The sequence below is a fragment of the Mustelus asterias genome, chromosome 1 (genome assembly GCF_964213995.1).
Source record: "Mustelus asterias chromosome 1, sMusAst1.hap1.1, whole genome shotgun sequence".
Classification (NCBI taxonomy): Eukaryota; Metazoa; Chordata; class Chondrichthyes; order Carcharhiniformes; family Triakidae; genus Mustelus; species Mustelus asterias.
Genome location: NC_135801.1, coordinates 193365672 through 193388002, shown reverse-complemented (window position 1 = coordinate 193388002; position 22331 = coordinate 193365672). Strand labels below are relative to the sequence as shown.

General features: G+C 44.9%; 1 protein-coding gene and 1 non-coding gene across 3 annotated transcripts in view; both read right to left on the bottom strand.

Annotated features, from left to right (window-relative positions):
* The window catches only part of exoc6b (exocyst complex component 6B), a 631370-nt gene that overhangs the window by 145232 nt on the left and 463807 nt on the right, over nt 1–22331 (bottom strand). For both annotated transcript variants that reach the window (XM_078224516.1, XM_078224517.1), the window contains 2 exons: nt 10854–10988; nt 9751–9930 (listed from right to left, as the gene is read on the bottom strand). In XM_078224516.1, the coding sequence (XP_078080642.1) occupies nt 9751–9930; nt 10854–10988 (315 nt within the window). The remainder of the gene's footprint in view (nt 1–9750; nt 9931–10853; nt 10989–22331) is intronic.
* LOC144501726 (U2 spliceosomal RNA) lies at nt 20147–20332 on the bottom strand. Its single transcript, XR_013499180.1, has one exon. It is a non-coding gene; the product is annotated as a U2 spliceosomal RNA (small nuclear RNA).

Below are 22331 nucleotides of genomic sequence, written 5' to 3'. Positions count from 1 at the left end.
GGCGCTATTTTGAAAAGGACAAGGGGTCCTCCCCCCCACGTGGAAATCACTAAACAAAGAACAGAATATCTGGAACCAAAAGAGAAAATGCTGGAAAATCTCAGCAGGTCTGGCAGCATCTGAGAGGAGAGAAAAGAGCTGACGTTTCAAGTCCAGATGACCCTTTGTCAAAGCTCATCCTGTAACCCAGCTTTGTCAAAGGGTCGTCTGGACTCGAAACGTCAGCTCTTTTCTCTCTGTACAGATGCTGCCAGACCTGCTGAGACTTTCCAGCATTTTCTCTTTTGGTTTTAGATTCCAGCATCCGCAGTAATTCGCTTTTTGTTTTTAAACAGAATATCTGATCATGGTTACACTGTAGTTTGTGGGAGCTTGCTGTGAGTAAATTGACGTTTTTGTATGCTACAATAGTGAGTACCCCAATGGCTGTAAAGTCTTTTGGAAAATCCTGAGGTTGCAGAAAGCGTTACATAAATCTAAGTTCTTTCTTTCTGTTCTTCCTTTCAGTAAAAATCAAGAACTCAAGTGTCTTGCTGCACAATCCTGGAATCATTTCACTCCAATGAGTTGCAGCAACTGAATTAAGAATGTAAGACAGAACTATATAAGAAACAGGAGGTGATAGCTTCACAGTCTTTGGAGCCTGTTCCATCATTCAAGATCGCGGGTGGACATCCACATCAACTCCACATTTCAGCCCAATCCCCAAATCCATCGACTTGCTGAGATTCCACCAGTCGATCACAGGTTTGTTACAGCATAGGAGGCCGCCATTTGGCCCGTCATGTCTGCATCGGCTCTCTGAATGAGCAATTCACATAGTGCCATTCCCCTGCTTTCGCCCTGTAACCCTGCACATTCTTCTTTTTTAAGTAACAGTCTAATTCCCTTTTGAACGCCGTGTTGAACCACACACTCTCAGGCACAGCATTCCAGATCCTAACCACGCACTATGTGAAAGTCTTTCCTCATGTTACTATTGCTTCTTCTGCCAATTACTTCAATATCTGTATCCTCTCCTTCTCAATCTTTTCACGAGTGAGAACATTTTCTCCCTCTTACTCTGTCCAGATCCCTCATAATTTTAAATACAAATACGAAATCTCCTCTCAGCCTTCTCTTCTCCCAGGAAAACAGTACGAACCTTTCCAATCTATCTTCATAACTGAAGATTCTCATCCCTGGAAGCATCCTCATCAATCTTCTTTACACTCTCTCCAATGCCTTCTCATTTTTCCTAAAGTGCGAGGCTCAGAATTGGACACAATGGGCAGAATTTTCCTATCCCACCTGCCACGGGATTCATAGTGGGTGGAATAGGGACCATGCAAAGGTCCGTTGACCTCAGGTGCAATTTTCCAGTCTTGGGGTGAGTGCGGCCGGGAAAATCCCGCCCAATACTCCAGCGGAGGCCAAACAAGTGTCTTCCACTAGTTCAACACAATCTCCTTGCTCTTGTACTCTACGGCCCTCTTAATAAAGTCCAGAATATTGTATGCTTTATTAACCGTGCTCTCAACCTCTACTTTCAACTCCAATTACTTATGTACATATATTCTCAGGTCCCTCTGCTCCTGCATCTCTTTTGGAGTGGTACGCTTTAGCTTACATTGTCTCTCCATGATCTTCCTACACAAATGAATCATTTTGCATTTCTCCACATTTAACTTCAATTGCCACTTGCCCATTCATTCCATCAATTTGTTAATGTCCTTTGTAGGATACTAACAAAGTTTCATACCATCCACAAATTTTGAAATTGCGCCTTGCACAACAAGATCTAGGTCAAATCAGGATCAGCAAGAGTTCCAAAACTGAGTCTCCATGACAAACCGTCCTCCAGACCAAAAGCATCCATTAAACATTATCCTGTTTCCTGTTATTCAGCCAATTTTGTATCCACGTTGTTAATGTCCATTTTATTCCATGAGCTATAACTTTGCTCGCAAGTCTGTTGTTCAGCACTGTATCAAATGCCTTTTGGAAGTCCATGTACACCACACCAACAGCAATGCTCTCATGAACCCTTTGTAAATTCATCACTTTGAACAACATTTGCAATTTTCCAGTCCTCTGGCACCACTCCCTAGTCCAAGGAAAACTGGAAAATTATGGCCAGTGCCTCCGGTATTTCCACTCTCATGTCCCTCGGTGTTCCTTCATGCATCTTACCCTATCCTGGTGCTTTATCAACTTCAACTGTAGACAGCCTATCTAATACCTCTTCCTTATCAATTTTAAATCCTTCCAGTATATTAATTACTTCCTCTTTCACAGTAGCCTAGGTAGCATCCTCTTCCTTGGTGATGACAGATGCAAAGTATTCGTTTAGTACCTCAGTTATTCACTCTTGAATCCTTCCAGTCACTCATAGTGCTATTAATGAGATTTTGACCCAGTAACAAAGGGGGAAATGGGACATAGCTCCAAGTCAGGATGGTGTGAAGCGAAACATGCAGGTGGTGGTGTTCCCATGCTGCCCTTGTCCTTCTAGGTGGTAGATGTTGTGGTTTGGAAGGTGCTGTTACAGGAGCCTTGGTGAGTTGCTGCAGAACATTGAACACTGCCAGCTCTGACCTTACGACGAAAGGAAGGTCATTGACAAAGCAGCTGAAGATGGTTGAGCCTAGGACACTAACCTGAAGAACTTCTATAATGTTGTCCTGGGGCTGAGATGTTTGGCCTCCTTCTCTGAAAGGTGTTTGTGAACCAGCTAGGGTTTTTATCTTGTAGAAAATTCTAGGTTTATTTAGGTTAATTGAATTTCATTTGCTGCCTCAGACCGTGATGGTGGCAGTTTCAATTGCGGCTTTTAAACGAGAATTGGATAATTATCTGATGAGAAAAAGAATTTCAGGGCTCCAAGGAAAAGGTGAGGAGGGAAGCTTGCTGGGTTGCTTAGGGAGAGAGCTGGCATGGACAGGAAGGTTCAAAAGGCCTCGTTTCGTGCTGTAACCATTCTATGAAATTCACCAGCTGCTTTGTGGATTTGAACTCCTGTCTCTGAATCATTAATTGGGATAATCCAGCAGCAGAACCACTTTGCAACCCCACCCACTCATTTATTGCTCAATTTTACACAGAGAATTGAACAACATTTCCCATCCCCCCCACTCCATGACGTTTACCTTCCTCTCCCATTCTTTATCTCGTGGCCTTAATTGGGCTCCTTGTCCTTCAGAAATTAGTCTCCAAGCTGCGCTCCATGTCACCAGCATTCCAACACGGAAGTTAAAGCTAGAGAGGATCGCATACGACTTGGTGTGAAAGTGAAGGGGAAGATGTTCTTACGGCACTGAGCAATTTATTTTAGGTGAGAAACAGAGCCGATTAAGTTACAAATTACCTTATATAGTTGAACAAAATTGACAAAAAGCTGCTGCAAGCTCGAAGTGATAGCACTCAGTCAACCTGTAGCTCCACATGTGTTGTGCACGACTCAGCACGGGTATGTAACATGCACACACAGGTATGTAACACACATTTACAGTCAGGTCACAGTTGTCAAACAAAACGGAAATGTCAGTTCCAATTTTTATGAAATCTTGAAATCCCTTCCAATGCTTCTTTTGGAAGCGCTGAAGGGTGAATCGCAACATCTGTCTGGGTAATTTTCTGCTCCTGCAATGCCAAACATAATAAAGTTCTACAGAATTAGAGCACTCGGCTTAAATGCTGGGCTTCTCTTAATCACAGTGCTCCCTGGATAAACAAACATATTGTTTCAAAGTGTAGGGAGGGGGACGAAGGCACTTGTCTTCAGTAAATGGCACACTTGTCAAACCTTTGGACAACTGGCAAACAGTCAAGAAAAATGAGGCCTACTGGGTCAAAGCAAACTGCTCCTTTGTACAAAGACATGTTGCCTGTGGCTGAGATTGTTCTGAAGAAAGTTATGTGTTGGCTGCACCAGTTTGTGTCTTCTCACTCTCTCCGCACTGTCCTGCTCCTGAAATAGTTCCTCAGTACATTGACGGCATTGCTGAGGCAGCACCAGTAACGACAGGTATAACGTTTTGGCGCACGACCTGTCCACACAGCTTTTGGAATCCATTGCACTAGCTGATTTTCTAGAATGACTGGTGTCTAAATGAGACATCTTGCAGTATATCCGGAGAGTTGACAGTCCAAAACAATGTCCTCCATGGAGGAGTTTAACTGGATTGCTGCGAGGGAAGTAAAAGGCTGGCTGTTTAGTGAACCCTCCTGCACCACATTGCATCGGAAGTAATCCAGAAATTACTATCTTCTGAGTCCTGTTTTTTAATCTACTTCCTAGCTCCCTAAATTCTGCTTACAGGACCTCATCCCTTTTTCTACCTATATCGTTGGTACCAATATGTACCACGGTCTCTGTCTGTTTGCCCTCCCCCTTCAGAATGCCCTGCAGCCGTTCAGTGACATCTGTGACCCCTGGCACCAGGGCGGCAACATACCATCCTGGAGTCTCTTCTGTAGTCATAGAAACGCGTCTGTTCCCCTTACAATTGAATCCCTTACCACTGTAACTCTGGGTTATTAATGAAATCCCTCAAGAGGAGCCCACTCCACTGATCCATCTCCCTTCAAATTTCATCCCTTTGAAAATCCACAGCTGTTGAATAAATTAGAGTGATGACCAGAAGAAGGGGTTCAAAAAGCAGGAACTAGGGTCAGCTTGAATCAGTGAACCGGTTTGCCTCCGAGTGGGGTGTGAACCCATAATCTGAGTGCAGTGCAGAGAAAGCGCTGCACTGTTGGAAATGACTCACTGGATCCACCACAGTTTGCCTACCGTCGCAACAGGCCCACAGCAGACGCCATCTCCCTGGCCCTGCACTCATAGAAATCATAGAATCATAGAAACCCACAGCACAGAAAGAGGCCATTCGGCCCATCGAGTTTGCAACGACCACAATCCCACCCAGGCCCTACCCCCATATCCCTACATATTTACCCATTAATCCCTCTAACCTCTGCATCTCAGGACTCTAAGGGACAATTTGAGCATGGCCAATGAACCTAACCCGCACATCTTTGGACTGTGGGAGGAAACCGGAGCACCCGGAGGAAACCCACGCAGACACGAGGAGAATGTGCAAACTCCACACAGACAGTGACCCAAGCCGGGAATCGAACCCAGGTCCCTGGAGCTGTGAAGCAGCAGTGCTAACCACTGTGCTACCGTGCCGCCCTACCGGTCCACTCAACCCTGGAACACCTAGATAACAAAGGCATCTATGTCAGACTCCTATTTATCGACAACAACCCAGCCTTCAACACCATTTTTCCTACGAAACACATCTCCAAATTCCGTGGCCTGGGTCTCGGCACCTCCCTCTGCGACTGGATCTTGAACTTCCTAACTCACAGACCATAACCAGTAAGGATAGACAACAACACCTCCTCCACGATCATCCTCAACACCGGTGCCCCACAAGGCTGTGTTCTCAGCCCCCTCCTATTCTCCTCATACACCTATGACTGTGTGGCCAAATTCCCCTCCGACTTGATTTTCAAGTTTGCTGATGACACCACCGTAGTGGGTCGGATCTCAAACAATGACGAGACAGAGTACAGGAATGAGATAGAGAATCTGGTGAACTGGTGCGGCAACAATAATCTCTCCCGCAATGTCAACAAAATGAAGGAGATTGTCATCGACTTCAGGAAGCGTAGTGGAGAACATGCCCCTGTCTACATCAACAGGGACGAAGTAGAAAGGGTCGAGAGCTTCAAGATTTTACGTGTCCAGATCACCAACCACCTGTCCTGGTCCCTCCATGCCAACGCTATAGTTAAGAAAGCCCACCAATGCCTCTACTTTCTCAGAAGACTAAGGAAATGTGGCATGTCTGCTACGACTCTCACCAACTTTTACAGATGCACCATAGAAAGCATTCTTTCTGGTTGTATCACAGCTTGGCATGGCTCCTGCTCTGACCAACACTGCAAGAAACTACAAAGGGTCATGAACGAAGCCCAGTCCATCACTCAAACCAGCCTCCCACTCATTGACACTGTCTACACTTCCCGCTGCCATGGAAAAACAGCCAGCATAAGTAAGGACCCCACGCACCCCGGACATTCTCTCTTCCACCTTCTTCCAGCGGGAAAAAGATACAAAAGTCTGAGGTCACGGAGCAACCGGCTCAAGAACAGCTTCTTCCCTGCTGCTGTCAGACTTTTGAATGGACCTATCTTGCAATAAGTTGATCTTTCTCAGCACCCTAGCTATGACTGTAACACTACATTCTGCACTCTCCTTCCTTCTCTATGTACGGTATGCTTTGTCTGTATAGCGCACAACAAACAATACTTTTCACTGTGCACTAATACATGTGACAATAATAAATCAAATCAAATCTTCAAGCAAGACATAGCACCAGGGCCCAAGAGTGTTCTCCTGGCCAACATTCCTCTATCAATAGCACCAAAAATACACCAAGTGCTCAATGTGGGGTTGTAGTGTGTAGGAAATACTCCAATTTTTTTTGGATGCAGGTCATTTAGGGATACAAGAACACAATAATTATGAACAGCAGAAAGCCATTCAGCCCCTCTACCTTACTCTGCAATTTGATAAAATTATGGCTGATCTACTTGTGGCCTCAAGCCCACTTTCCTGTCAGTCCCTCATAACCCTCGAGTCCCTTGCCTATCAAACATTTTCGTACTGAGCCTTGAATATATTCAATGACCCAGCCTCGGCTGCTCTCTTGGGAAGAAATTTCCGAAGACGAACGACTCTCTGAAAGAAAACATTTCTCATCTCAGTCTTAAAGGAGAGACGCCCAACTTTTAAACTGTGTCCATTAGTTTGCGACTCCCCCACAAGGGAAAACCTCCTCTCAGCACCCACCCTGTCAAGTCCTCTCAAGATCCCGTGTTTTAAAAAAAAAATAACCTTTTAAATTGCAATGGGTATAGATCCAATCTGCTCAATCTTTCCTCATATGATAACCCCCTCATCTTGAATTCTTGTTGGACATTTGTGAGATTCTTTGGGTGCGATCTTACCCACCGTTCACACCACGTTCACTGTAGCAAATTTGGCGGCCAGCCAAATCTCCGCTCACTGCGACGGGATGGGAAAATCCTACCAGCCAGAACGGTGATAAGATTCCGGCCTTCGTGCGAGCTTAGTTCAGGTATTAGCACACTCATCCTGCTCTCCAGAGTTCAAGACTCAGTACAAACATGAGCAGATAGCTACCTGAACAAACAGTGGAGTAACTAGCCAGTCCACTCATTTGTTGCCTGTGGGATTGTGCGGTTGTGCCAACCTGCAGCCACAAAGCAACCGTGACTGTCAGAAATAATTAATGAATTGTGACGTGCTTGCTTTGGAACAAGCTGTGAAAGGTACAATCTGAATGCAAGCTTGTTTTTTCTTTTAACAGAGCAGTTCTTCAGTGAATTTGGAACTTCCTAAAGCGTAAACAATATCTGAAAAAAAATCTGTTCTAATTTAAATAAATATTCATTATTTCCATTTAAATGTTTCCAGTGTATATTTATCGGCTAACAACAGAGCTCAATGCATGATGCTATCCTTGGCCCTACTCTTTCCCAATGTAGCCATTGCAGTAGACGATGACTCGTTCTGTAACCCTCTCATTCCTTGTCCGACCAAGGCAGTTATCTACTGGATAAGAGCAAATTACTGCAGATGCTGGAATCTGAAACCAAAAGAGAAAGTACTGGAAAATCTCAGCATCTGTAAGGAGAGAAACGAGCTGACGTTTCGAGTCCAGATAACCCTTTGTCAGAGCTAAAAGGAAGAGAAAATGGGAGATATTTATACTGCAGGGGGAGGGAATGAAACATGAGTCATAGCCACAAAAACAAGGGGAAAGGCTGCTAATGGCAGCCCACAGAGAGGAGGCAGTTATCTAACTGTCTTAGCAAATTCAAGTTTGAGGGCTGGGAAACACTTTGATGAACAACCCAGAGTTTGATAATTAAGTGTTACTCAAAGATCCCAAGGGTGGCCATGACTGGAAATTCAAAGGTCAAGTTTTGAAGCAAGGGGAAAGCTGTTTTGAGGTTTAATTAAGAGCAGTCTTGTGCTTCCAACCTTTGCCAATAAGGAACGAGTTGAAACTCCTCCCAAGCTCATTGCAACAGCAACCTGATAATGACCAGAAGATTCCGATGGCTGCAATCGGAAGACATGTCGTGGGTACACACGGTCCGTAACTTCAGCATCTCACTGATCCGCCAACAGATCGCACTATGAGGAAGGCCCAGGAAATAACTTGCCATTTTCTGTGGCGATGAAGTGGCGACTGTTGACAATGATGGCAGTAGTCTTTGTCAGTAGTAGGCTCTTCTGCTCCATTTGTTTTAGCCTGGCACCAAATGCTCAAGAAGTGAGACTACGTTACTCGATGGAATTCTATCTCAACTATTGTGCAATGTTTGCTGAGCAGCTTAAATCCCCATGAGGGAGTTTGTGCTGTCACTCCATCCAGTGAGACATTCAGAAATAAAAGTATAACCTGCTTTCAGTGTCATTGGTTGAGGAATAAATGATGACCAGGAAACCGTCAATAACTGCCACCCTTTGCCATGGGATCTTTGACATCCTCCTTAAAGGACAATCAGGGCATCAGGTTAATGTTTCACCTACCCCGCCCTATCCCCGTAACCTGGCACATTGATCATGGCCAATCCATCTAACCCGCACATCTTTGGACTGTGGGAGGAAACCGGAGCACCCGGAGGAAACCCACGCAGACATGATAAGAACGTGCAAACTTCACCCAGATGGTCACCTGAGGCCGGAATTGAAGCTGGATCCCTGGCAGCAGTGCTAAGTATTGATACCAATGACATAAAGAGAAATGGGGATAGTGTGGGGAGGAATGCATTGAACTGAATGATCAGCCATGATTGTATTGAATGGTGAAGGAGGATCAACGGGCTAAATGACCGACTCCTGCTCCTGTGTCCCTCCGTTCCGGAATGGGATCTCTGCGAGGCAGACCAGAGACCAATTCTAAAGCTTGAGCAGCAGATGGCGTCACTGATGCGACCATGAGGTTGTGAGTTTTTAGCGTTTACAGATGTGGTCTCCCCGCAGCTTAAGACTGTGCAGGGAGACAGGGAATGGGTGCTCACCGGTCAAGAAGAAACAGGCAGGTTAGTGCAGGAGTCCCCCAAATACATTTTTCATTCTTCAACCAGTGTTGAGTTCTGAGTACTGATGACAGTGATGGTTCACCTTGGGAGTGCGGCTGGAGCCAAGTCCATGGCACCATGGCTCAGCTGTGTGATTGGGTTTGGGGGGTGGGGGGGGGACACAAAGGGGACTAGAAGGGCAATAATTAGAGGAGGTTGGCGAGCTAAGTGAAAGAGAAAGCTGAGAGAGGGCTGAGAGAGACATCAAACCAAGACTCCATTTATCATACTGGGTGGAAGTAAAAGATGTCTTGACACTATCTCCCAGGGCCCTGGGCAATATTCATTCCTCAATCAAAACCGATATCCTGCCTCTACATTGGCGACCACATTTCTTACATTACTACAGTGACGATGATTCAGGAAAACTAAATTAGCCGGATATGTGGATACCAGGTGAGCACAGAACTACACTTAGCCCTCCACGATTCACCCGCTATTTAGGTACCTGGTAGTTTCTGCAGAATTGCCTCTGCAGTAATGACCAGCCTTTCCGAGAGAGGAGAGAAGATCTACAGGTGGGGACATGTTTTTTTCCTCGAAGAAGAAATGGGTGCAATACAGGTTTTAAATGGTTGTACTCACCGGCAAGTGTGTGAACACAGCAAACGTACTGCGTAGGAAAGCAATGAGGTCGACTAAGTAGTCACTGGCGTGGCCATTGGGCTCTGCTCTCATCCAGTCATAGTCTGCCAGCTGCAGGAACTGGTCAATCTTCTGGTTCAGCTTTGTGTAGATCTCCTCCTCTGCAGCATGCCGACAGTCCTGCGCAAATACAAATACCCCACACATTCTGGTCAAACACCGCCGGCTGGTGACTTACGTTTCACACGGACACAGCAACCTAGTCAATGTCAAAACAGAAATCACAACCACAGAAATATCTCCAGTAGCTTCGAGAATCTTGCAACACAGAAAGCAGGCATTCGGCCCCTCGTGCCCATGCTGGATCTGACAGGAGCTCTCCAATTGGTTCCACTGTCCCGCTTCTCTTCCCCGCGTTCCTGCAAAGTTCTCCATCTCAAATATTTATCCAATTGGCTTTTCAAAGTTGCTGCTGAATCCGCTTCCACCACCCTTTCCTGCCGCGCATTCCAGATACCGACAACTCATTGATTGAAAAAAAATCTCATCCCCCCACCACAGCCGCCCCCTCCCCACCCCCCACTACCCACCATCATTCTTTTGTCAAATCTGTGTCATCTGCTTCATAATGTTTCTGGCAGTGGAACAGTTTCCCCATACTTACTCCATCAACAGGCATGGAATTCTTATGGGGAAGGTATACTGAAGTTATTAATGGGAGTTGGCTGAAACTAATTTGGGAGTGGGCTTGGGGGTTTGTATCAAAGGGGAACAGCCAGGTCCTGAGCACACAATGTAACTTGATGCTCCCATGTATCACTGAGGGAGTTGCCCTGCTGTGGCTAAGACTGGTGTTCCGTGTGCCTGTTGAGGTGGATCTTAGAAGATGCAATGACATTACTGGGAAAAAGATAATATTCCAGAAGAGGGGGTGGTTGACGTTTAATGTCATCCCTGGCTGTCCCTGTGGAAAATACGAAGGGCTGTTTGAGCTGTTGGTATAGGTGCATCAAGAGGAGAATTCCAGGCACAGTCCATCTAATTTGATTTTACAGGAGTTCTGCCTAAATGCTTGTGGCACACAGTACAGAGACATGCTTTACCTTGAAGGTGGCTGTTCCATACAGCTTGGTGGCATGAATGGTCTCAGGAGGTACATTGGTAATGTTTGTGATGAACTCCTCCAGAAACTTGCAGGATCGCTCCAGATGTGTTGTATTAATGATAATCTGTACAAGCTGTAAAGGGAAGGGGAGGAGTGAGCTGGTTAATGGACAATGCACCCTTCAGGTTTACCATCTGAAGTCCTTCTCTATATGTAACCTATAAATGAAACGTAGTAAAATACAGCATAGAAGGTGATCTCTTCAACCCATCACAAGTGGAGTCATAACTTGTGCAACAAGTTATGATCCGCAATGCACCACATCAGAATCGCAAAGTTAAAGTTTATTTATTAGTGTCACAAGTAAGCCTTGCATTAACACTGCAATGAAGTTACTGTGAAATTCCCCGAGTCGCCACACTCCGGCGCCTGTTCAGGTCAATGCACCCTAACCAGCACGTCTTTCAGAATGTGGGAGGAAACCGGAGCACCCGGAGGAAACCCACGCAGACATGGGGAGAACGTGCAAACTCCACACAGAGACAGTGACCCAAGCCGGGAATCGAACCCAGGTCCCTGGCCCTGTGAGGCAGCAGTGCTAACCACTGTGCCACCATGCCACTCACAGAATCCCTACAGTGCAGAAGGAGGCCATATGGCCCATCAAGCCGATACCAACAACAAGCCCACCCAGGCCCTATCCCCATAACCTCAGGTATTTACTCTGCTAATCCCCCTGACATTAAGGGGAAATTTAGCATGGCCAATCAACCTAACCTGCACATCTTTGGAATGTGGGAGGAAACCGGAGCACCTGGAGGAAACCCATGCAGACACGGGAAGAATGTGCAAACTCCACACAGTCACACGAAGCCAGAAATGAACCCGGGATCCTGGCACTGTGAGGCAGCAGTGCTAACCACTGTGCCACCACGTTGCACTAAATGGTGGTGGAAGCAGATCTATAGTAACTTTCAAAAGAGAATTAGGTAAATACTTAAAAAGGAGAAAATGTACAGTTATGGAAAAACAGGATGGGGGGTTGGGACTATTTGGCAAGCTCTCATCCAGAGACAGAGCAGGTACGATGGCTTGACTGCCATAATTCTGGGCAATATGATTCCTCATGCAGGATCTTTGCTTGAGCAATCCACAACTAATTCCCCCTGCCCTGCATTCTCATCACACGCCTGTATCTTCCTCTGATTTCCTTTAAAAAAAGTGGTCCTGTTTTGCCCCCTCCTGCAGCAAAATATCAGATGCTCCATTATCTTAACCTCTCTTGTTACTTACCTAGTCACAACATTAAATTCACGACACTCACCATCAGTGACTTTCCAACAGGAGGAAATAGTCTTTCCCTATTCACTGACAAAACGCTATACGTTTTTTAAAAACTGAGTAAAACTTCACTTGGCTTTCTCTATTCCAAAGAACTTAAGCCAGATTTTGGTAGCCAAGGTGGAGATTTCCCAACTCGCTTGAACCACCTTGGTTAAGAAGTGCCCCAATACACAAGATGCTTGCTCTGGCAGGGGAAGAGTTTGGGATGGAGTTGGACAACCCTGGAAGCAGAGCATTGGTGGCCATGGGGATGGGGCGAGTGCTGAGGTAGATTGGTTAGACTGCCTCGGGTCTCTGGGCCTTCGCCTCACTTGTGTTCTAAGATTTTAGACCTTCTACTCTTGATCCCTCCCCACTCCTGATACCTTCCATGCCAACTCAAGCCCACCCACCATTCCCCATAACCCTTCATGCTCTCCATGCCAACTCAAGCCCCTCCACCACTCCCCATAGCCCCTCATACTCTCCATGCCGCTCAATGCCCACTCATGCCCCTTCCATGCCCATTCATCCAGTATGCGCTACGTACATAACCAATGACCCATGAAATAATGATGGCAAGTACAGAGAGAAAAAAACATCCATTCCCATTCACAAATCCTCTTTTGAAAAACACTATTCTTACAACCCCATTAATGTATCAATCAGAAAGACTACTAAAGTATCAAAACAGAGGCTTCTAACACTACACACCTCTTAATCTTGTTCACATCCACATCGAAACATTAACAAAACAGGTCTTAGAAAGAACATCTCCCTCTTCAGTTCTGTAGAAGAGTCATATGAACTTGAAATGTTAACTCTGTTTCTCTCTCCACAGATGCTGCCAGACCTGAGTTTATCCAGCATTTTTTGTCATTATAACCACTCAGAGATGTCAATCAAGCAAAGTCAACAATTCACTTGTGTTGTCAAAACAGAATGTTTTTATTGGACTGGGCTCACAGACAAAAATACATCATGAATTGGCGGGGACAGTATGACGTGACATGGGGGAATGGCCAGAGGGCATGAGTTACCACAAACAGGTCAAACCTTTTCAACTTGCCTTTCAGACTGTTCCTAAATCTAGATTATGATAGATGACTCCTCTGAGGACATGCGCCATGAATCATGCAGAGGTTGGCCTGATTCCAGGTCAGCTCAATTGGCTGGATGGCTGGTTTGTGATGCAGTGCAATGCAAACATCAGCATGGGTGCAATTTCTGTACCAGCTGAGGTTATTCATGAAGGTCCCGCCTTCTCAACCTTGCCCCTCACCTGAGGTGTGGTGACCCTCAGGTTAGATCACCACCAGTCAGCTCTCCTCCTCAAACGGGAGAGCCGGCGAGGTCAATTGGGACTATGGCGACTTTACCTTTCCTTTTACGCCATCATCCTCTGAAGTCTCCCATCAATCTATCATTGGCTTCTTGTTCATATATACACTGCCCCTTGGCAATCATTTGTCCGAAGTTGGTCCACTTCCACGTATATCACAACCAGCTCTATTTGTCCAATGTCTACTTTTCATTCCTTTTCTGACACTGTTGTCAAACTGCTCATCAGAGATCCTGGTTTGTAGAAGTTGCAACTGCCCCTTTAAATATTGCAAAAAAACCAAAGACATTCTTTTATCACCAACCACACATTCCATCCTTCTCCCTGGCCATCAACTCCACAAGGTGACTCCACAAGTACTTCCATCCTCAATGATGGAGGAACCCAGCACATCAGTGGAAAAAACGGAGCTGAAGTATTTGCAACAATCTTCAACCAGAAGTAATCACTGGATGATCCACCTCGATTTCCTCCGGAGGTCCTCAGCATCACAGATGTCAGTCTTCAGCCAATTCAATTCACTTCACATGATATCAAGAAACAGCTGAAGGCACTAGAAACTGCAAAGACTATGGGCGCTAACAATTTTCCCACAATAGTACCAAAGACATGTGCCCCAGAATCCGGCATTAGTACTGAAGACATGTGCTCCAGAACTTGCCGCGCCCCTAGCCAAGCTGTACCGGTATATCTGCAACACTAGCATCTATTGAGCAATGTGGAAAATTGCCCAGGCATCTCCTGTACACAAGAAGCAGGACAACTCCAATCCGGCAAATTACTGCCCCATCAGACTACTATCAATGATCAGTAAAGTGATAGAAAGGGTCATCAACAGTGCATCAAAGTGGCATTTGCTTAGCAACAACCTGCTCACTCACCTCATTACAGCTTGGTTCAAATATAGTCAAAAGAGTTGACCTCCAGAAGTGAGGCGAGAGTGACTGCCCTTGACATCAAGGCCACATTTGACCAAATGCATCAAAGAGCTCCAGCAAAACTGGAGTCAATGGGTCAATGAATCGGGGGAAATATCTCAGATTCAAAATACATCATAGCTCACCCCTCCCAATCTTTCTAATCTCCTCCATCTCAACCGACCTTAGGCTCACTGGTCCATAGTTCCTTGTTTTCTCTCTACCTCCCTTTTTGAATAGCGGGCTTACATTAGCTACCCTCCAATCTGTAGGAACCAGTCCAGAGTCCAAAAATTTTGGAAAATAACCATCAATGGATCGACTATTTCCAGGGCCACTTCCTCAAGTACTCTGGAATGAAGATTATCAGGACCTGGAGATTTATCCATCTTCAATCCAATCGATTTCCCCAAAATCATTTCTCTACTAATGCTGATTTCCTTCAGTTCTTCACTAAAACATGTTTCTCTCAGCACTTCTGGCACATTATTAATGTCTTCCTTTGTGAAGACTGAAGCAAAGTACAAATTTAACTCCTCAGCTATTTCTTTATTCCCCACTATATTCCCCATCTACATGGACTTTAGCAAGGGCTTTGACAAGGTACCACATGGTAGGTTGTTGCATGAAGTTAAACCTTAAGGGATCCAGGGTGAGGTATCTAAATGGATACAAAATTGGCTTCTTGACAGAAGCCAGAGGGTGGTTGTAGAGAGTTGTTTTTCAAACTGGAGGCCTGTGACCAGCGGTGTGCCTCAGGGATCAGTGCTGGGCCCACTGTTATTTGTCATTTATATTAATGATTTGGATGAGAATATAGGGGGCATGGTTAGTAAGTTTGCAGATGACACCAAGATTGGTGGCATAGTGGACAGTGAAGAAAGTTATCTCCAATTGCAACGGGATCTTGATCAATTGGGCCAGTGGGCTGACAAATGGCAGATGGAGTTTAATTTAGACAAATGCGAAGTGATGCATTTTGGTAGATTGAACCAGGGCAGGACTTACTCAGTTAATGGTAGGGCGTTGGGGAGAGTTACAGAACAAAGAGATTTAGGGGTACATGTTCATAACTCTTTGAAAGTGGAGTCACAGGTGGACAGAGTGGTGAAGAAGGCATTTGGCATGCTTGGTTTCATCGGTCAGAACATTGAATACAGGAGTTGGGACATCTTGTTAAAGTTGTACAAGACATTGGTAAGGCCACACTTGGAATACTGTGTGCAATTCTGGTCACCCTATTATAGAAAGGATATTATTAAACTAGAAAGAGTGCAGAAAAGATTTACTAGGATGCTACCGGGACTTGATGGATTGAGTTATAAGGAGAGGTTGAATAGACTGGGACTTTTTTCTCTGGAGCGTAGGAGGCTGAGGGGTGAACTTATAGAGGTCTATAAAATAATGAGGGGCATAGACAAGGTAGATAGTCAATATCTTTTCCCAAAGGTAGTCTAAAACTAGAGGGCATAGGTTTAAGGTGAGAGGGGAAAGATACAAAAGTGTCCAGAGGGGCAATTTTTTCACACAGAGAGTTGTGAGTGTCTGGAACAAGCTGCCAGAGGTAGTAGTAGAGGCGGATACAATTTTATCTTTTAAAAAGCATTGAGATAGTTACATGGGTACGATGAGCATAGAGGGATATGGGCCAAATGCGAGCAATTGGGATTAGTTTAGGGCTTTAAAAAAAAAGGGCGGCATGGACAAGTTGGGCCGAAGGGCCTGTTTCCATGCTGTAAACCTCTATGATTCTATTATGATTTCTCCCGTTTCTGACTGTAAGGGGCCTACATTCGTTTTTGTCAATCTTTTTCTCTTTACATATCTATAGAAACTTTTACAGTCAGTTTTTATGATCCCTGCTAGCTTACTTTCATACTCTATTTTTCTCTTCTTAATCAATCCCTTGGTCTTCCTTTGCTGAATTTTAAACTGCTCCCAATCCTCAGCCTAAAGTTTTTTCTTGCCAATATGTGTGCTTCTTCCTTGAATCTGACACAATCTCTGATTTCCCTTGTAGGCCATGGTTTGGCCACAATTCCCATACCACTCTTGTGTCAAACAGGAATAAACAACTTCTAGAGTTCACCTATTTGTTCTTCAAATGGCTGCTATTGCCTGTCCACTGTCTTTCCTTTCAATAATGTTTCCCAGTCTATCATGCCCAGTTCATGCCTCATACCATCATAGTTCCCTTTATTGAGATTCAGGAACCTGGTCTCAGAATCAACTACATCATTACCCGCCTTGACAAAGAATTCTACCATATTATGGCCACTCGTCCCCAAGGGTTCTCTCACAGCTAGATTGCCAATTAAGCCTTTCTCATTGCACAACACCCAGTCCAAAATAGCGTGTTCCCTTGCTGGTTCCTCAACATATTGCTCCAGAAAACTACCCCGTTTGCACTCCAGAAATTCCTCCTCTTTTGTACTGTGATTCAGAGATTTGTACTGTGGTACTAGTGTACTAGTGGTACTTTTGTACTGTGTCCAAAGATGTGCGGGTTAGGTTGATTGGCCAGGTTAAAAATTGCCCCTTAGAGTCCTGAGATGCGTAGGTTAGAGGGATTAGTGGGTAAAATATGTGGGGGTAGGCCTGGGTGCGATTGTGGTCGGTGCAGACTCGATGGACTGAATGGCCTCCTTCTGCACTGTAGGGTTTCTATGATTTCTATGATTAATTTGGCTCTCCCAATCTATATGCAAATTAAAGTCATCCATAATCACAGATGTTCCTTTAACACATGATTCTTGTCTAATAGAGTTATAGAGTCATAGAGGTTTACAGCATGGAAACATGCCCTTTGGCCCAACTTGTCCATGCCACCTTTTTTTTAAACATCTAAGCTAGTCCCAATTGCCCGCATTTGGCCCATATCCCTCTATATCCATCTTATCCATGTAACATGTCTTTCCCAACATTACCACTACAGTTTGGTGGTCTGTATACCACACCCACCAATGTTTTTTGCCCCTTGTTGTTTCTTAACTCGACCCATACAGATTCCACTTCATCTATGCTAATATCTTTCCTCACTATCTTATCAATATCATCTTTAATCAACAATGCAACTCCACCACCTTTTCCTTTCCATCTGTCCTTCCTAAACACTGAATAGCCCTCAATGTTTAGTTCCCATCCTTGCTCACCTTGGAGCCATGTCTCTGTAATGCCAACTATATCATACCCCTTTACATCTATCTGTGCAACTAATTCATCCATTTTGTTTCAAATGCTGCAAGTATTCAGTTACAAAACCTTAAGCTGTTCGTTGTCCCACTGAATTCACCTTCTTTGGAACAGTGTCCATGTTATAATTCACCTGCGTAAAGTGGTGAGGATTTTTTTTTAAACAGTGCAAATTGCAATTTGCATACAAGGTTGTAAATGTGTTGGAAGCAGTTCAGAGAAGGTTGACAAGACTAATACCTGGAGTGGGTGGATTGTCTTATGTGGACAAGCTAGACTTGTATCTGCTGAGGTTTAGAAGAATAAGAGGTGACTTGACTAAAGGAAGGCAGTGACGTAGTGGTATTGTCATTGGACTTGTAATCCAGAGACCCAGGACAAGATCCAGGCACCAGGGTTCAAGTCCCACCACTGCAGATGGTGAAAGTTGAGTTCAATACAAATCTGGAATTAAAAGTCTAATGATGACCATGAAACCATTGTCGTTTGTCATAAAAACCCGTCTGGTTCACTGATGTCCTTTAGGGAAGGAAATCCACCGTCCTTACTTGGACTGGCCTACATGCGACTCAAGATCCATAGCAATGTGGTTGTTTCTCAAATGCCTGCTGGAACGGAGGGCAGTTAGGGATGGGCAATAAATGTTGGTCCTGCCAGCAACGCTTACGTCCCATAGAATGGATAAAGAAAAAATAAGATCCCGAGGGGACTTGACAGGGTGGATGTGGAAAAGTTGTTTCCCTTGTGGGAGAATCTAGAACTGGGGGTCACTGTTTAAAAATAAGGGGTTGCCCGTTGAAGACAGAGATGAAGAGAAATGTTTTCTCTCAGAGGGTGGTGAGTCTTTGGAACTCTCTTCCTCAAAAGACAGTGGAAGCAGAGTCTTTGAATATTTTAAAGTCAGAGCGAGATAGATTCTTGATAAACAAGGGGTGAAAGGTTATCGGGTGGGCATGTGGAGTTGAGGTTAAAAGCAAACCAGTCATGATCTTGCTGAATGGTAATGCAGGCTCCAGGAACCGAGTTGCCAACTCCTAATTCATACGTTTGTAATTGCAATAATTTGTAATAATTATACCTGCAAATTATAAATGCAAAGTGTTGTTACTCCCATATGGAAACATCTAATAATTGACACTGTGCTCTAATTGGTGCCTGACCAATGTTTTGTAGAGCAAGAAAGATATTATACTGATGTAGCCCTTCAGAGGATCTCATGGCATCCCAAAAGGGTTAATAGCCAATTAATACTTCAGTGTAGTCGTAAAATCATAGAATCCCGACAGTGCAGAACGAGGCCATTCGGCCCATCGAGTTCTCCAACCACGATCCCACCCAGGCCCTATTCCCATAACCCCACATATTTACCCTACTAGTCACCCTGACACGAAGTGGCAATTTAGCGTGGCCAATCAACCTAACCAGCACTTCTTTGGGGTGTGGGAGGAAACCGGAGTACCCGGAGGAAACCCACGCAGACACGGGGAGAACGCACAGACAGTGACCCAAGCCGGGACCCTTGGTCTTCTTCAAAATAGTACTGACTAAACTTCGACAAAGCTCTGAGGAGGCAGATTGGACCTTCTCTGACACTGCAGCACTCCCTCAGTATTTCTTTAATCTAGTGTTGCCAGAGATCATGTGCGTAAGTGGTGGAGGAGGACTTGAAGCCACAAGCGTCTGGCTTGGAGGCTAAATTACTGCCATTGAGGCACAGTACAGATTTATCACTTCTCACCTACCACGCATCTGAGTCACCTGACCCAAACCTCGTCCTGTGGCCCAGCGACAGGTTTTGTTGGATGAATTTGCTGTGAAGTGCATTGGGATGTTTTTACTCAGTTAAAGGTACAATATAAATGCAAGTTGTTGTTGTAAGAGGAAGCTTCCGCCTGACTTCCTTTCAGGCCCATAATTTCCTCATTTTGGGATCTGAATCCTTCAAGTCAACAAACTAATTTACCTGGATCGACTTTGTCTCTGTCCTTCACACCTTGAATGCTTCGATTGACACCAACCTCTGTCCCCAAAATGCCTCCTTTTCTCTAAAGGAAATAAAGCGAACTTCCTTGACCTTTCCCCTCACAAACATCTGTTGCTGCTTTTTGCCAAGTTCTAGGAGCATAATCCTCTCCCCATGACCTGGTGACCAGAATTAATTCGACCCACTGGGATTATCTGACCAGCAATTAATACAACAACACCACAACCTTCTTAGATTTGTATTAGATTTTGCTGCCAATGCACCGCAGTTGTGATGAAGTCATAAAATGTCAGCAAAATGCACCTTTTCTCCTTCCAGCTGTGGTTGTTGACATCACAAGCACACAGGACACACTCCCAGTGTTCATGCCTGAGATATCACACTGTCAGCAACGTACTGGGCAGCTGCCGGCATCATTTTCTTTTAATCCAATTCAATCAAATCAAGTCCAATTCAGAGTCTCAACAAGTGAGACATTCCCGCTCCAAGCTGACAAGACAGGGCTCTCACCTCCTGTCTTGGGCTTGATCTACATGATCCAAGCTGATTGGAGTAGGCATTGCACCTCCTCCAAGGTTTGATCTCATTTGCATCTTAGCCAAAAGGCCGAGATGCCGCTTTAAAAAATTGCTTCAAATGAAGCTAAAATGTAACCCAATTCAACGAAGTACAGCATGTCGATGCTACACTTGATCTTAGCCAAAAGGCCGAGAAGCTGCCTGCATTATGCTGCTGCAAACCAAACCATCGCAGTTGAGAGAAAAAAAATTATTTCGAAGTCCGATCTTTTAGAAGTATGGAAAACAGTGAAAAAACACAACACACATCCCCCCCCCACAGTCCCTTCTCCCGTTACCTTTGACACTTGCTCCACTTCTCCCAGCTCCCTTTGCCACTTCACTCCCCAATTTCCTTTGTCCCTCCCCGACCCACTCCCTTTGTGGCTTCCCCATGCTTTTTCCATTCCCTTTGCCGCTATTCTCTCCTCTTTCCTTTTTATTCATTTGTGGGACATGGGCATCGCTGGCTGGCCAGCATTTATTGCCCATCCCTAATTGCCCAAAGCCAGTTGAGAGTCAATCACATTGTTGTGGGTCTGGAGTCACATGTAGGCCAGACCCGGTAAGGACGGCAGATTTCCTTCCCTAAAGGACATTAGTGAATCAGGTGGGTTTTTCCGACAACCGACAATGGTTTCATGGTCATCAGTAGATTCTTAATTCCAGATATTTTTTATTGAATTCAAATTCCACCACCTGTGGCAGGATTCGAACCCAGGTCCCCAGAACATTCGCTGAGTTTCTGGATTAATCTCGCTACGGCAGATGGTGGAATTTGAATTCAATAAAAAATTGTCAATTGTTGGAAAAACCCATCTGGGTTCCTATCCCAAATTCCTCATACTCCCACCCTCCGTTGCTTTTCCAACACAATGGTGTTGCAATGCGTGGTGAAGTCATTTCTGGCACACACAGAAGAGTACTAGGAAATAAGGGTGACATTAGTGCTCTCGGTGTGTACATGCACATACCTTGAGCATGTGCAGACCATACATTGGCAGCACTGGCAGGAATTACAACGGACTGAGAGATCTTTCCTCTCCAAAGAGCTCAAACAGTGAGTTTCTCACTTATTCAGTACTGAAGGAGAGTTTCCCTATTTATGAAACAGATAATGATGCAGGGGTAACTAAGATGTGGAGATGTCGACGTTGGACTGGGGTGGGGCACAGTGAGAAGTCTCACAACACCAGGTTAAAGTCCAACAGGTTTATTTGGTAGCGCAAGCTTTCGGAGCGCTGCTCACTCATCAGGTGAGTACTGACCTGATGAAGGGGCCGTGCTCCGAAAGCTCGTGCTACCAAATAAACCTGTTGGACTTTAGCCTGGTGTTGTGAGACTTCTTACAGGGGTAAGTAATGAAGAGATTTCCCTCATTTCCCGCGGGACTAGCGATTGTGTAATTGGGTGTTGACGAAGCGATTCCATATGAAAGGGAGCACTAACGGCCTGATCCTACTCTTTGAAAGGAATCACTGGCCCCTTCAATTGAACAGGTTTAGCATACCTGAGAGGCTCAATCACAGAGTGTGAGACACCCAGCTGAACATGTACAGATAAGGAAAGTATGGGAGCTCGTAAAAAAATTCTCCAACTTCAGCACAACTACTTTATTCACAGATCAAAGAACGATGTGATCACCCGCCCCTACCCAAAGCACATACACTCCATTACTGGTGAAGATGTTGTACATATCTTCAGTCAGAATATGGAAGATAACCAAGGCTGCAGCTGGGTTGTCGATGGTCCGCGTTTGCAATGTGTTTCATTACCTAACCAATGATTGAATGATAGAAAGAGAATAAGGGGAAAATGAGTACTTTGTAAGAGAGTTTGGAGGATTTTCTCTCTAGTGATAAAACAGTGAGGCAGCCTTGTCAACACGTTGCCAATTTTGAATGTTGAAGTTTCAGAAACCCTAGGAATTGAATGCTTTAGTTTCAGCAGGTTGCAATCTGCTGAGGCAGTCTCCCCTTTTATCCATTAGATGATAAAAGGTATGGGTAAAGTAAACATGGAGTGGATGCTTCCTCTTGTGGGGCATTCTAGGACGAGAGGTCACGGTCTTAGGATAACAGGTAGCAAAATTTAAAAGAGAGTTGAGGAGAAACTACTTCTCCCAAAGGGAATTCGCTATCCAAAAGTGCGGTGGATGTTG